The sequence below is a fragment of the Lutra lutra genome, chromosome 1 (genome assembly GCF_902655055.1).
Source record: "Lutra lutra chromosome 1, mLutLut1.2, whole genome shotgun sequence".
Taxonomy (NCBI): Eukaryota; Metazoa; Chordata; class Mammalia; order Carnivora; family Mustelidae; genus Lutra; species Lutra lutra.
Window position 1 is genome coordinate 149,761,922 of NC_062278.1, and position 13,951 is coordinate 149,775,872.

General features: G+C 39.8%; 1 protein-coding gene across 1 annotated transcript in view; it reads left to right on the forward strand.

The window, feature by feature from the left end:
• Window positions 1-792: 792 nt before the first annotated feature.
• Window positions 793-13,951, forward strand: part of STT3B (STT3 oligosaccharyltransferase complex catalytic subunit B) — a 100,383-nt gene continuing 87,224 nt past the window's right edge. Inside the window, exon 1 of the mRNA XM_047738981.1 lies at window positions 793-1,924. Coding sequence (XP_047594937.1) covers window positions 1,611-1,924 — 314 coding nt within the window. The 5' untranslated portion in view covers window positions 793-1,610. The remainder of the gene's footprint in view (window positions 1,925-13,951) is intronic.

Here is a 13,951-nt window from a genome sequence, read left to right on the forward strand (position 1 = left end):
TTAAAGTTCACGTTATTCACCTAAATAAAATGGACAATTACATGAAAAATGAATCGAATATGTATAGAATCAAAGGTCCATGTCCTTCACAGGGCGTATATTAGAGTAACTCTAGTCTCCTTGTTACCCCATTTATGTTTAAACTCATTCTGACTTGAATTTGGTCTCCCTGGCACTTTCGGCGGGGGGGGGGGGGGGGGGGGGCAAGTAGAAAGTGGAGGAAGATATAAAAATACAACCTAGACGGGCAGAACTTGGTGGACAAGGATCTTCAGTCCGTTATTATTTACTAAAGAGACTTCAGTAACAGCTGACATAAAGTTTCACTCGTTAGGTGGACTGTATGCAGCCCAACTAACAATGAAGCCATGCATCGGCTCGTATTTCCAGTAAACAAACGATTTCTAATTTCCAATTAAAAAGAGACCAGAAGTGAAAAAAAGCGAGAAAGTCGCACTTTGCCTGCCCCCTAGGTAGGTCTCTTCGGAGCTAGGAGCCGGTTTTCTGCTCCGAAGAGTTTTCAGCGCCGGCAAAGTTGTTTTAACTCACAACATCGGGGGCAGCACACCCGGCGCAGCCAGCAGGGTGGACCTAGGGGCAGCCACCGACACTAAACAGGCTGCGCACACCGTGCCGGGCGCCCTGGGCGGCAAAACCCCGCCAGCCTGCCCCAAGCGCACAAGACTGGAGTAACGCGCCTGCGCGCTCAGTCACGTGACGGGGCGCTCAGCGCAGAGCGGGTTAAAAGTCACGACTGCCGCGAGCCCGCGAGCGCCCTGTTGGTCGGCGCGGCGCTGTTCGCCTTCTTTAGGACGATTCTGACGGAGGCTGCTCCGCCGTTCTCGATCATCTCCCGACCCCTCCTCCCGGCCCAGCTTCATGCAACGAGCAGAGCCGCCTAGCACCCTTCCTTGCCGACAACACAGGCGCGCGAAACCGCGTCTTTCAACTGACAATGAAGCCGTAGCCGCGCAGCACGGCCGCCCCGAGCAAACCGGCGCGAGGCGGGAGGGGGAAGAAGTGGGGGAGAGCGGTTGGGCTAAGCCCCGCCCCAGCTCGCGCCCCCATTGGTGGGCACCGCGGTTCTGGGCCCGCCCCCTAACGGACCTGTCGCATTGTGACAGGTGGAAGGGCCAGTTCCTGTCGGGTCGTGGGCGGAGTCAGAGGTAGCCTGCGCTCCGCCCGGACTCCAGGGGGCTCCTCCTCCTGCTCTTCACCGCGGGGCGGGCGACGGGTGTGAGGGGGGAATGTCATTGCTGTTCGGAGCTGTGGTGCCGCCTCCGTCTGCTGCTTCTTCTCTGGCGCCCTCGTCCCGTCGGCTTTCGCCGCTGCCGCAGCTGCACGGAGGATACGGATGGCTAGTGGGGCGCAAGGGCCATCCGAGTTGAGAGCGCGGCGGTCGCGGCCGCTGCTGAGGCAGAGACTCCCCGCCGCCGCCTCCACCCCCTGTCCCCCGGCCTCGCGGCGCTGAGGGCGGGAGCGCGCGGCGCTCTTCCCTCCTCCTCCTTTTTCTTCCTCCTCCTCCTCCTCCTCCGGGTCCCCGCCCAGCACCCCTCGCACCAGGCGGCGGCGGCGGCGGCGAGGAGCGAGACCCGCCGCCGGGGCACAACATGGCGGAGCCCTCGGCCCCGGAGAGCAAGCACAAGTCGTCCCTCAACTCGTCCCCGTGGAGCGGCCTCATGGCCCTGGGGAACAGCCGGCACGGTCACCACGGGCCCGGGGCCCAGTGCGCGCACAAGGTGGCGGGCGGCGTGGCGCCGCCGAAGCCGGCCCCCGCGGGGCTATCCGGGGGGCTGTCGCAGCCGGCCGGCTGGCAGTCGCTGCTCTCCTTCACCATCCTCTTCCTGGCCTGGCTTGCCGGCTTCAGCTCGCGCCTCTTCGCGGTCATTCGCTTCGAAAGCATCATTCACGAGTTCGACCCGTGGTAAGTGCCCCGCCGCCCCTCCCCCGCCCGCGGCCCGCGGAGAACCGGGACCGGCGCCTCTGCCCGCCGCGGCTCGTCCCGGACTTGGCGCCGCGCCGCCGCCGAGTCCGGCTCGCACCCCCGCCCAGGCGAGCGCGGGTCCAGGAGCTCCGGGCGCGCTCCCTGCCCGTGGGTGAAGTTTCCCCGTGGCAGCTGGAGGTGGGGTCCCCAAGTGGGACTTTGGCCCCCTTCCGGATAAGTGTGACGCCTCCCGGGAGGGCGAACGAAGCCCCTCGCAGCCCTCTTGGTTAGCCCAGTCCGAGTGGCCACGCCGGGAGCCGGCAGGGCGCTCCTCGGCCGACTCGTGGCGGACTCCCCGCCTCCCCGCCTCCCCCCCGCCCGTGGCTTTCGCGTTCTCTCATTTTTGCGGGCGCGTTTTTGCTGGTTGGGTTGGGATCGCCCAGGGGTTGCCCTGTTGCGGTTGGACGTGAGGCCAGATGTGCAGGAGCCCTGTCTACTCAGCCTCGCAGTTTTACGTTTTTCGTGTTTCTCGTTTTTGCTCTCCTTATACAAGAAGGGAAAAAGAGCGTGAGGTGTTGTAGGAAAGGAAATAATATCCCTGAAAGTGATCTGAAAGCTGGGGACTCTTATTTATTTAACACTAGATATTTTCAGGAGTGGCTTTTTTCAAGGCCCCTGAGTGCACTCAGCACCTCACTGTTCCACAATTACCTTGGGTTGCTTTTTAGAGCAAGAACATTACTCTGTTAGTCCAACTGTCACCCTCAGTATGTTGTGCACAATATCCGAAAGCATGGCATTAGTTCCTTTATTGGTCTCTGCAGGAACGTTTGTGGGTAAGAGAACAAACTATCACAGTGATGGGGAGCCTTAGGTTATAGTCCAGAAGTTACACATGGTATTCGCGACTGACCTGAATGTTTTAGGAAATTACCCTGCTAAGAACACTAGCTAATTTAGGCATTACGCTGGTTTGTGAATTATTGCTTTAATTTTTTCCCCAGCTTTCCCAGCCTTTTTGGTTTTGTTTGTTTTTTACCTTCTACCTGAGCCTATGCCTTTTAAACTGACTTAATTCATGTTGACCAACTTGTCAGCCTTGAGTTAATCTTACAGCCTTATAATAATTAGATCTAACTAAACTTTAAGATATTTGTCATTTGAATACAGAAAGAATCTTCTTGAGAGCTGTTACTATATGGATGATAAATATTTGGGGAAGTGAATTACCCATATATTAAAATACTGGATTGAAGTTCTGTTAAGATAGAAAAATTGGTAGTGCAGCATCTATTGAACATGACAGGGGCCTGCTCACCGAGAATTCATTTTAGGTAAACAGTTAATTACTGGGACATTCTTCGTGAAATGAAGAGGTTTTGATTTTTTTCTAACATTAAAAAAAATAACTTTATGTTATTTGGAATTACAGGAGAACATACTGTGAAGCCTTGGGAACTAGGTACAATGTTTTTAGTCTAGGTTTGAAACACTTAAGGAAATTAGATAAAAATGAAATTGGAACCGGAAAATGAAAACTGCTAATATTTTACAGAACAACAACGTAAAAAGAGAAAGTTGTCTTTTTAGATTACAATAGCAGAAATGCATGGTGAGTGAACATGAGGGATAGCAAAGGTTGTGAATAGTATTTCTAAGAGAGTATCGTTTTTACAAAGGCTGAATATTGTTTAAAAGTAACTTTGAGGCTGCAATTATGGATTTCAGAAAAATTCACAACTGAATGGGAGACAATGTTATTATTTTTCCTTATTTTGAAGGAAGATTAGAAATCTGCCTCGAGTCATCCCAGAATTACTATTGAAATTGAGTATTGTAACCATGAAGTTTTATCAAGTTACTTTACAGATAATATTTTTTAAAGTATGATAAAGAATTAGAAGTTGATCTTTTTTTTAGGTTTCAGGAATATGCTTGGAGAGCATAACGGTTTTTTATCTACGTGAAAATTTGTTTCACTTCTATTTTTTTTATGCATAGAAACACATTTCAGAAACACTGTCCTTTAGCTAAATGTATGAAATTTGAACTAAATTTAATTTGTATACGCTAATCTAAAGGTATATATATCTCTTCATTCTTAAAATCTACTTTAGCTGCTTACTAATAGTTTTAATATTTACATTTTATTATATTTTATATATTGTGTATATCCTATAATGTAATATATTTTATATATTTTATTATATTCCTAATTAAATGCTTCTGTTCATAATATTAGGTAATTGTCATTAGTATTAAACAGTCCTTTTATAATAAAGGAATTGTCCCTATTCCTTACTGTGAACAGAGATTTGCCAAATATAAATTTGATGTCTTAAGTACAATTTGGGTTGACTTAATGAGAAAACTAGATTTTTAAACAACAACAAAAAAATCCTTTGTTTGCTCACTTTTGTTTTTCTTTTCATACCTCTTGAAGACCTCAGGTAGTTAGGTATCTCATTCTTATAATCCATTCTTGTTGAAAAATTTTGAAAAGGGTTAGATTGCCTATCATTACTACTCTGGAATTTTAAAGCAGTTTTCCTTCCAAGTTAATAAGAACACCAATGTTTTGATCTTTTAATCTAATACTCTAGTGTTATACTAGCTTGGGAGTCTCCCAGATTACTATTTTATAATGCAGCAATGACATGAATCTTTAATAATATTTAAATGTTTCTTTCAGATTTTTTATCAACAAACCGATTTATTCTGGCCTTCTCTGTTCCCTTTTTTCATGTCTTTGTTACTGGCTTCATTTCTGAAGTCTTTTAGTGAAAAGTTTACTTTTTCTGTTTGTGAGTTATTTCTATGATTTACAGTAGTTCTTAAATTGCGTAAGACTCTAGTTAGTTGCCAGAGGTGACTCATTGTCACAAAGTTATACTTGTTTTTTAAATTTGTCACTCAATTTATTTTTTAAATCTTGCAGCGGTTATAAGGGGTGGTATATAATGTTGGATATTATATATTTATTGAATTTTAAAGTACACTATACATTTTTAGAACTTAGCAACATTTGTGGTATGATCTCCTCACCACTTCACTTTAGTAATTTCCTCCCTTATCAGTTGAGTAGATCAGATATGAGGAAGCAGTTCTAGAATATATTGTCTGTACTTGCCAAACATTTGGTTAAGCAACTATTTTAACAGCACCTAATTTTATCTTCTTTTTATCTGGAGCAAAATGTAGTTTCTACTTATTTTTGTTGTAACTATTAATACTTTTATATTAACCAGGTACCTTTTCCACCACTGTTATCTCATGGACTTACAGTGGCTTTTCCCATGGATGTGATGTAAAAGCTCCCTTTGTAAGGAGAGCTGCCCTTTTCCCTGCCTACACAGGTTGCAGTGGGTTCTCCCTAGAGCTCTAAAGAGAGAATTCTCTGAGCCTGAGTTTTGACTGCAAAACTGTAAAAGCTGTAAAAGGGCAGCAGATGTCTTTTTGCAGGGGAGAAAGCTGCAGTTTAGAATTGAAACTTGGAGTACAATTTTCCAAAGAAACTATGGTATAAATTGGTATAAATAGATTAATTAGTGCAAACGTGTTTTCAAAGGATTGATAAACCTTTCAAAGGATTGATAAACCTTTGGAACATAAGCTGTTTGTAAGCTGGGAACTAGTTCCTGTACTTTGCGGTCTCCACGTTTTTCTTCACTTTGCAGATGACAAAAAGAGGCTATTGACCTCAGTTCTGAAGAAGACAAAATGGGTAACAAAACCAGTTTTAGAAAAAAAAATCCCAAATCTTAAAAAGTTACTTTGTAGAATCATTAGCAACAGCAGTCCAGCTGCACTTCAGAACAGGTATACTGTCACTGGATTCATTGTAATTTACAGTTTTTCTAGCCTTGAGCTTAAAATCATTGTAAGTTACAAGAACACTTAGGGAGGAGGTGCAGGGAGTGTCTTGGCCTGCTGCACTGGATAATTGAATCGGACCTGCTCCCATCTGGTTTAAGTGTGATGTTCTTGTAGGTAGTAAACAGAGGTTTTATGAGGCATATAGTATAGGTCCTGGGGTAGTTAGGATCTGTTAGTAAAGACTTTGGAACTTTTTCTTTTTGTTCCGGATTTTCATATTTTGAGGGCTAACTTGAGTAAGCCTGCAGATCTCTTACTGCCATGAATAGTTTGCAAAAATTAAGCATTGATTGTAGAGGAAGCATTAGAAGCTCATTATGGGCTCTGACTCAGTTGTTAAAGAATATGAGGAAACTTACTGGCCTGTCTGTACTTAATCTACTATTGATTTTTTTGCTCTCTATAAGTGATGAGTACTTTGGGATATGAAAAATGTTAAAAAGTTCTCTTCGTTGTAATTTCTTAGTATTCATTAGTGCATACATGCTCAGAAAAAATGGAAAGATTAATATTCTTGAGTGACTGAATCATATTTGTTACTTGCTTACTTTAAAAACTTAAATGCTCTTAGAGACCATACTGCTATTAACCCAAATTATAAAAGCATCCCACAATTCAACATATGTGTATGTTACGTTAAATTGTACATTATAAGAATTTCCAAATATACTGAAAAGTCGGAAGAATTTTATAGTGAACTCTCCTCTTCAACACCTACATTCTATAGTTAGTGTTTTAGTTTATTTGCTTTATCATATCTTTCTATTACTGCTTTTGAATCCTGCTTGTAGACATTGATAGTACCTCAAGAGTGTTATCTTTGTTCTCCAACTCCATAATTAAGAGGATCTCTTATTTCTGGACATTTTTTTTCTATAATACTTGAACTTAATGAGTATAAATACTGTTTCTGTATTACCCTCAATTGACTGCAGGTTAGAATCAAGATTTGATCTTTCTAGGTTTTGGTTAATAACTTATCTGAGTACATCATAAGTCAATGCATGTCTGTTATATGACTTGGCTTTGCCAAATCTGATGTCTCAGATGGAACTGTGAAGTTGTTAGAAGGATATTGATGTTGGTTTTACCAGACTTAATTTATGTGGAATACCTAAATTCTTTTTGGATTATTAGAAGCCTCTTATTGGTCAGCCTGTTGCTTACTCTGAGTCATATTTATGCTGTTTTATTGCCGTGTTTTGTCCAGATACTAGCTTAATTTATGTATAATTGCAAAAGTTACTTATTTCAGTCCCTACAATTAATAGGAAAAAATGAAAACATTTTCAAATAATACAGAACCCCCGAAAACAATGTATGGGCCAAAGTAATACTGTTGAAAGGGGAAAAAATGTGAATGGTTAACTTGCTACCCCATCTTAACTTCTTTACTTCCTTTACCTGATTCTGGTGGATATTTTTTGTTTTTAAATCACTTACTTTTTTCTGAATAAGTTTTTGTGTCCTCACTTGACCTAATTCTGACACAAATAATTTCCAAGGATTTAGAAATTGATAGAAACTGTCAATACCATAGGATTTTTAAAAAAAGTTTAGGTGGAGGTAAGGGTTGGAAGAGATAGGAGCAACTGCAGAGGCTGTCCTATTTTAAGTAAATGGAGGTAAACTGGCATTTGTTGATTTAGAATTTTATTTCTTTGTAAAAACACCTTCAGAGTTTCAAATGAAAGGCATCTAAGCATACTTTGGAATATAACCTGCACATAGGTTGGTGAATGCCTTTATGTTGGTCAAGTTTATACTATTTTCAGAAATACACATTTCTAAAGAATTGTGACTGCTACACTAATTAAATTGATCATATCATTAGTGACCATTTTTTTCTTTCTGTGGAACTTAGTGTTGCAGGATAACTTTAATATGCGTTCTAAATGATAGTAGATGCTTAGTTTTTACAGTGTCTTACAACTTGATTTTAGATCTTAGAATTGAGATAAGGTAACATCTCTTCGGTAGATAAAAAAAAAAAAAAAACTTCAATTTAGTATTCCCCTAAGAATTAAGTAATACAGTTCTGCTTGTCTCCAAAATCTATGTCCTTTTTACTGCATCCTCTGCCTTCAAGGCAGGCTTAAATGAAAGTGTCCTCCATTTAATTTATGTTTTTTAATCAGCTGCCCTGATTTAAGTCTTAACATATTGGCCTATCAGAATGCCTGGGCACAATCCATGCCCAGCTAACTAAGCTCACTAGTTGGATAATGGCTAATTACTTGTTTTGATGTAGGGAAGAGAGAAGAGTTGATGATGATTTAAAGATTTTATTTATTTGAGATTGAGAGAGAGCGACAGAGAGAGAGCAGGAACTGGAGGGGTGGGGCAAAGGGAGAAGCAGGCTTTCCCTGAGCAGGGAGCCAGACCTGGGGCTTGATCCCAGGAAGCTGGGATCATGACCTGAGCAAGCCAGGTGCCCCCCTGCCTTCAGGTTTTTAAACCTGAATGACTAGGGAGTTTTCAGGGATGGGACTTTTAAGGGGAATAGCTGAGTGAGAAGAAAAGATGAATGAATCCAAGTGAATGTTGTTTTATTTAGATTTATTTTGTCTGTAAAAAGTTCATTATAATAAGGTTGGAAATATTAAGCCATTCCAGTTAAGGGAATTTTACAGGGTGGGAGTTTAGTAGATCCAGAATTCAATAGTCTACAGAGCTTCCAGAGTTTATGTTGGCTTGGCTTGTTATCAGGGCAAAGAATCTGACCAGTAAAGGGGGTGAAGTACTTTTTCTAAGGTTGCAGTTTGGCTAGATTCTCTTCTATTTTCTTTGCACCTTTGTTTGCATTACAGGCCGTTTTGTGAGAAGTTTGAAAATTGTTACTTGAGAAGATGAAGGGAAGTTTGTTTCTACCGTTCACTTTAAATTGACAGTATTGGAAATTGAAGTTTATGAAATGGTTTTTTGGTTGTTTTTTTTTTTAAAGATTTTATTTATTTGACAGAGAGAGAGCGAGAGAGCACAAGTAGGCAGATAGGCCAGGGGGAAGCAGGCATCCCACTGAGCAGAGAGCCCGTCGAAGGGGAGGGGGGCAGCTAGATCCCAGGACCCTGAGATCATGACCTGAGCTGAAGGCAGAGGCCCAACCCACTGAGCCACCCAGGCGCCCCTATAAAATGGTTTTTATGTGAAGTTTGACTTATTTAGAATTAGTGATACAAAATTTGTGTGCTTCGCTTATCTGTAATTTCATTGAGTTAATAGTTTTCGTGCTTTAGGTTTTCAATTTTTTTTTACTTTTTTTATTCATTCCTATTTGAAGGGAAGGACTCTTCATAAAATCATAAAACTTATGTTTATATTAATAAAGTATAAGTGATTACTTTATAACTAAATTGGTAATGTTTCTTTTGAGGTTTTCTTTTAATTTCCTTTTTTATGCCCTACAGGTTTGTCAGCTGTTCTCCGGTAAAGACTTTTCTTCACCGTGCAGTGTTCTTTTCTTTAGTGATATCTAGCAATCTTTCCAACCTACACATGACTTCAGATGAATTTGGTTTTTAAAACTTAAATTGTTGGGTCTTTCTCTCCCATAGATAGATGAATAAATAATATTGTAGCATATGTTAAGTTAAAATATAGTAATTCATAATTTCTAAAGTTCTTGTGTATGCACAGCTTAAATTATTGTTTGTTGCTGGCCAAATGGGTGGAGTAGAGTCTGTGAAAAGAATCACTACTGGGAAACTCACTTGTGACCACTATGTTTATTTCATCCTTATTCTTTTTTTTTTAGATTGAAGTATAGATGACATTTAATAATTTCAGGTGTACAGCATAATTATTTGGTATTTGTATACATTTTGAAATGATATTAAGGTGTTAATATTTGTCACCTTATATAAAGTTTTTTTTCTTGTGATGAGAACTTTTAAGATCTACTCTCTTAGCAGATCATGCCTATTCTTAAAATAACCAGTAATTTCCTTAAAGTAGAATAAATTCTATTTAAGTAGGTTTTATTATTAAGGTAAATTATTAAACCATCTTACTTGTATAATCTGCAAGAACAGTAATGGGGCACAGAATTATTGGAAGGCAGCACTCTTGAAGTTTTTGGGATGATATTTGAAAATGTCTTAAATGTTTATATAAGCAAGAGAAAAATGTTCTGCAAAAGCTTTTGGTAAGAAAGTTTTTGGTTTCAGTCTTTTAAAAAAGTTTTTCTTTTATGGTGAAATATAACACATAGTGTAAGGTATATAAACCTTATGTACAATGTAATGACTAATTATAAGATAAACACCCATGTGATCATCACCCAGATCTAGAAATAGAACATTGCCACCACCTCAGAAGCCTTGATGTATGCTTGCCTCCCCTGCTCACCACTTGTATAGTAATTACATAATTGCTTTTCCTCACAGGTGGTGCAATTCTGTGTGCATTCCGAAATAATATAATTTAGTTTTGCCTATTTTAAAAATTGAGATAAATGCATTTAGAGCTTTTGTGTCATTTTTTTTCCCTCAGCCTTGTGTTTAAGATCCATCTTCATTGATCAAAGGGTTGTGGAGAATATGTGGTAATAAGGTTTAGCAATAATTTGACTAACCAGGCTTACCCCACTGTGGAGGTTGCCTGCTCTTTCACAGCAGGAAGTACTTGTAGGAAAGGGAGAGATTCTTCTCTTCCCTTGAGATCAAAAATTATCTCAAGATGGATACTTTGAGCTAGAGTCAGCCTTGTCTCCAGATAACCTTGACAACTTTTCAAAAAGTACTAACTGGCCAAAGAGATTCAGTCTTTCAGCAGACAGAGACTATAAGGAAGGAGGGGCTGGGGGAGACATCACTGTCATTCAGGAGACAAATGATAAATAATCAGATAACTGCAAAGGACTGGATTTTAAACTATAGCTTTTGCCAAGTATTGTTTACTTTAAAACGTATTAAAATTTATATAAGGTAGGGAGTGGTTGTTAGTTCTTGAAAGAAAGGAGGGAAGCGAATGTTGGAAAGAGATCTGAACTGAAGGAATTTAGGAGAACCCTAAGAATGGGGTGTTTAATAATGTATTGGTATCTTTATAAAGGATAGCTCTGTATTCTTCCAGTCTTCTATGGCTACTACTGTTTTTCTTTCCCCTGTTTTTATTTCCTTTATTGATTTAGTAACTGTCTTGGTCTTCAGGAAGAATAGGAGAGGTTTGATAGTAGTAAGTTCCTTTCAGAAACTGTCTTCAGGGGATAAAAAGTTTTTTTCAAAGAGTTAACTGTCAGGCATTGAGTAATGTATACAATTGTCTAATCACTGTGTTGTACACCTGAAGCAAATGCAACATTGTATGTCAACTATACTTAAGTTAAAAGAATAATAAAGCAAATGATTTTCTATGTAGGATTCTACATGATTCTTTATGTAGGAGCTTGAAATCTGTTGGGGTATGGAAATTTGGCACTGTATGTTAGCGAATGATTAAGGATATTGGAAATGGGATTCTAGGCCATGACTGGCTAGCTGGATATCCTAGGAGAACTTTAAGGGAAGGAGATTTTAGTTCAGTGAGTATTTCTTCCAAGTAAGCTTTTCTTTTAATTAGAAAGCAGTTCTTAAGTGAAATAGTGAACAGGAATGTTCTCTAATGCATGTCTATTTATTGGTCAGAATGATTTTGATCAAATTTGATGGTATTTTTCTGCTGCCCATTAGTATGTAACCTATGCTACGTGAATGGATAACAGTTGATTTCTTTTATAAACAAATAAAGCCTTGTCATAGTGCGTTGTTGAAGAATTTAAATCTAGGACTGCCTTTCTTCAAACTCCCAATTTAGTCAGCTAGTATTTCTACAGAATTGAAACTTAAAATATAAACCAAGCATCATAAGGAAGGTATATACATACTTATTATTCCTTGTCCCCTATATCTCTTGTAATATATACAGAGAAATATAAATGACTTTGAATTAGGCTGTATTTGGATAATGTTCCAACCTAATGATTTAAGCTTCTTTAATACCTCTAGTATTGTTCTTGTTTGAATTCCCCAGGGAAGTAGGGATTTTTTTTTTTTTTTAAATGTATTAACTGTTAGGAAACATGCCAGGCATACTTCTTTCAGAAATAACAATCTAATATGGTTTATCTGCCTTGTGCGAGAGGTATAGATACAGGTTTTATTGATCCCAATATAGAACAAACTTACTTTGGTTAAATTTTGTTCAGGACTGTTCATTTAACTTAATAGGCTAGAGCTGTATTGAAGATTTAAGTTATTTGTTCTTTGCCTAAAGTAAAGTGGTAAAATACTGTTATAGTGATATGGTTCTTATTTCCCTCCCTAATGAATAATAATATTAATAACTTACTATAGAGAGGTGAGATTGTTTAGGGTAAGAACATCATTTCTAATCATGCTAGAATATCTTACACTGTATTAGGAACGTAGTGGATTCAATTTATATTAACATGGATCCTTATCCTTAACCACATTTTATGTTTCGGTGATGATAGTAATAGCACAGGAAGTCTCTGTTGTATATAGTTTGATAAACCTTGGATTTGACTGTGATGTCAGTAGAAACGTGTAGTGATAGTGTGATCTCTAAGAAGCATATGTTTGGTCTTCATCCTTGTTTCTGCCACAGAGCTCCTAAAACCTTTGTAATTTTCTAAGTAATGAGAGCAAAAATTGGCATCTTTTGTTATGTTAATGCAGTGACTTTGGAAAGCCCTTAGGTCACCTAAGGATGGGAGTTGGTTGCTGGTGGAACCTACCCTGTGATTACAGGGTTGGAAGTTTAAGTCCTACCTTCTCACCACTGGGAAGGGCAAAGGGGCTGCAGGTTTAATCACCAGTGGCCCCAATAATTTAATTATGCCAATGTGATAGAGTCTTCATAAAAACCCCAGAGGACAGAGTTTGGGGAACTTTCGTATTTGTGAATATGAGGAGTTTTGGGGAGCGTTTGGTGTACTCAGAGAGAGCATGGAAGCCTCGTGCCCCTTCCACGTAATCTTGCCTTATGAATCTCTTTTATCTGGCTGTTCCTGAGTTCTGTCCTTTTATAATAAATCTGTGATCTAGTAAGTTAAATATTTTCTCTCAGTACTGTGAGCAGCTCTACCAAATTAATTGAACCCAAGGGAGAGGGTCACTAGAATTTCTGGTCTGTAGCTAGTAGGCTAGAAGCACTGGTGACAGCTTGGACTTGTGATTGGTTTGTGAAGTGGGAGATTGGGATGCTGGGGAGGTCAGTCTTGTAGGACTGAACCTTTGTCGGATCTAACACTATCCTAGTTTCAGAATTAAGGTGATCTGTAGGATAGAGATGTCAGAGAAATGATTGTTGGTATGGAAACTCACCACCCCCTCACTGGAATTGTTGGTGGACCTCTTAGTATGGAACATCATAATCTTACCCTCAATAAAGGTGTCATTTTAATCTTCTAGAAGAAGGAAAGAATTGATGCAGTAAGGAAGTGATGCTTAAATGGAGAAATAATTTATGTGAGTGAGTGATTGCCATCTGCACTTGGTAAATGGTTAGCTGGATAGCCTATGAGAACTTTAAGGGAGGGAGTATTTTAGTTCAATGAGTAGTTCTTCTAAGTACAGATAACTGTCTCAAGTTTTAACTCAACTGTTAAGGAATATTGAATAAGAAAAGACAGACCAGTTAATGCTGTTAACTTTTGAGCTGGTAAATAAAAAAGGACATGTCAGCAATAAAAGTAAGGTTTACAAGGTGGCATTTTGTTTGAATTTGAGAACTACATCTTGATGTGGAGAAGTAGTAAGATAGATATGAGCATTTGGGTATGTAGGCATTTAATTCATGCACATGATGAGTTTGGGTGGGTTGGATTAATGATCCATTTGGTTTCTTGGCTGTTTATTTAACTGTGATTACAGCATCCCTCACCCAAAAGTAGAGCATTCCAACGAAAACTTTAGTAAGCCAAAATGCATAAAATAAAGAACCATTTAATTTATGTGGAAAAAATTGTTTTTGGTGTTCCCAGACCCAAAAATAACCGTACACTTTTCTGATGCACAAGAGGCTTAGGCCTAAGGGACACACAAAATAAAGAGCTAAGGAATAGACAAACGCTTACAGATGCAGTTCACAGCTGTGGTGGCTTGATGCTGAGTGTTGTTCTCAAGGGACAGAGCTTGATGGTGCCATTCT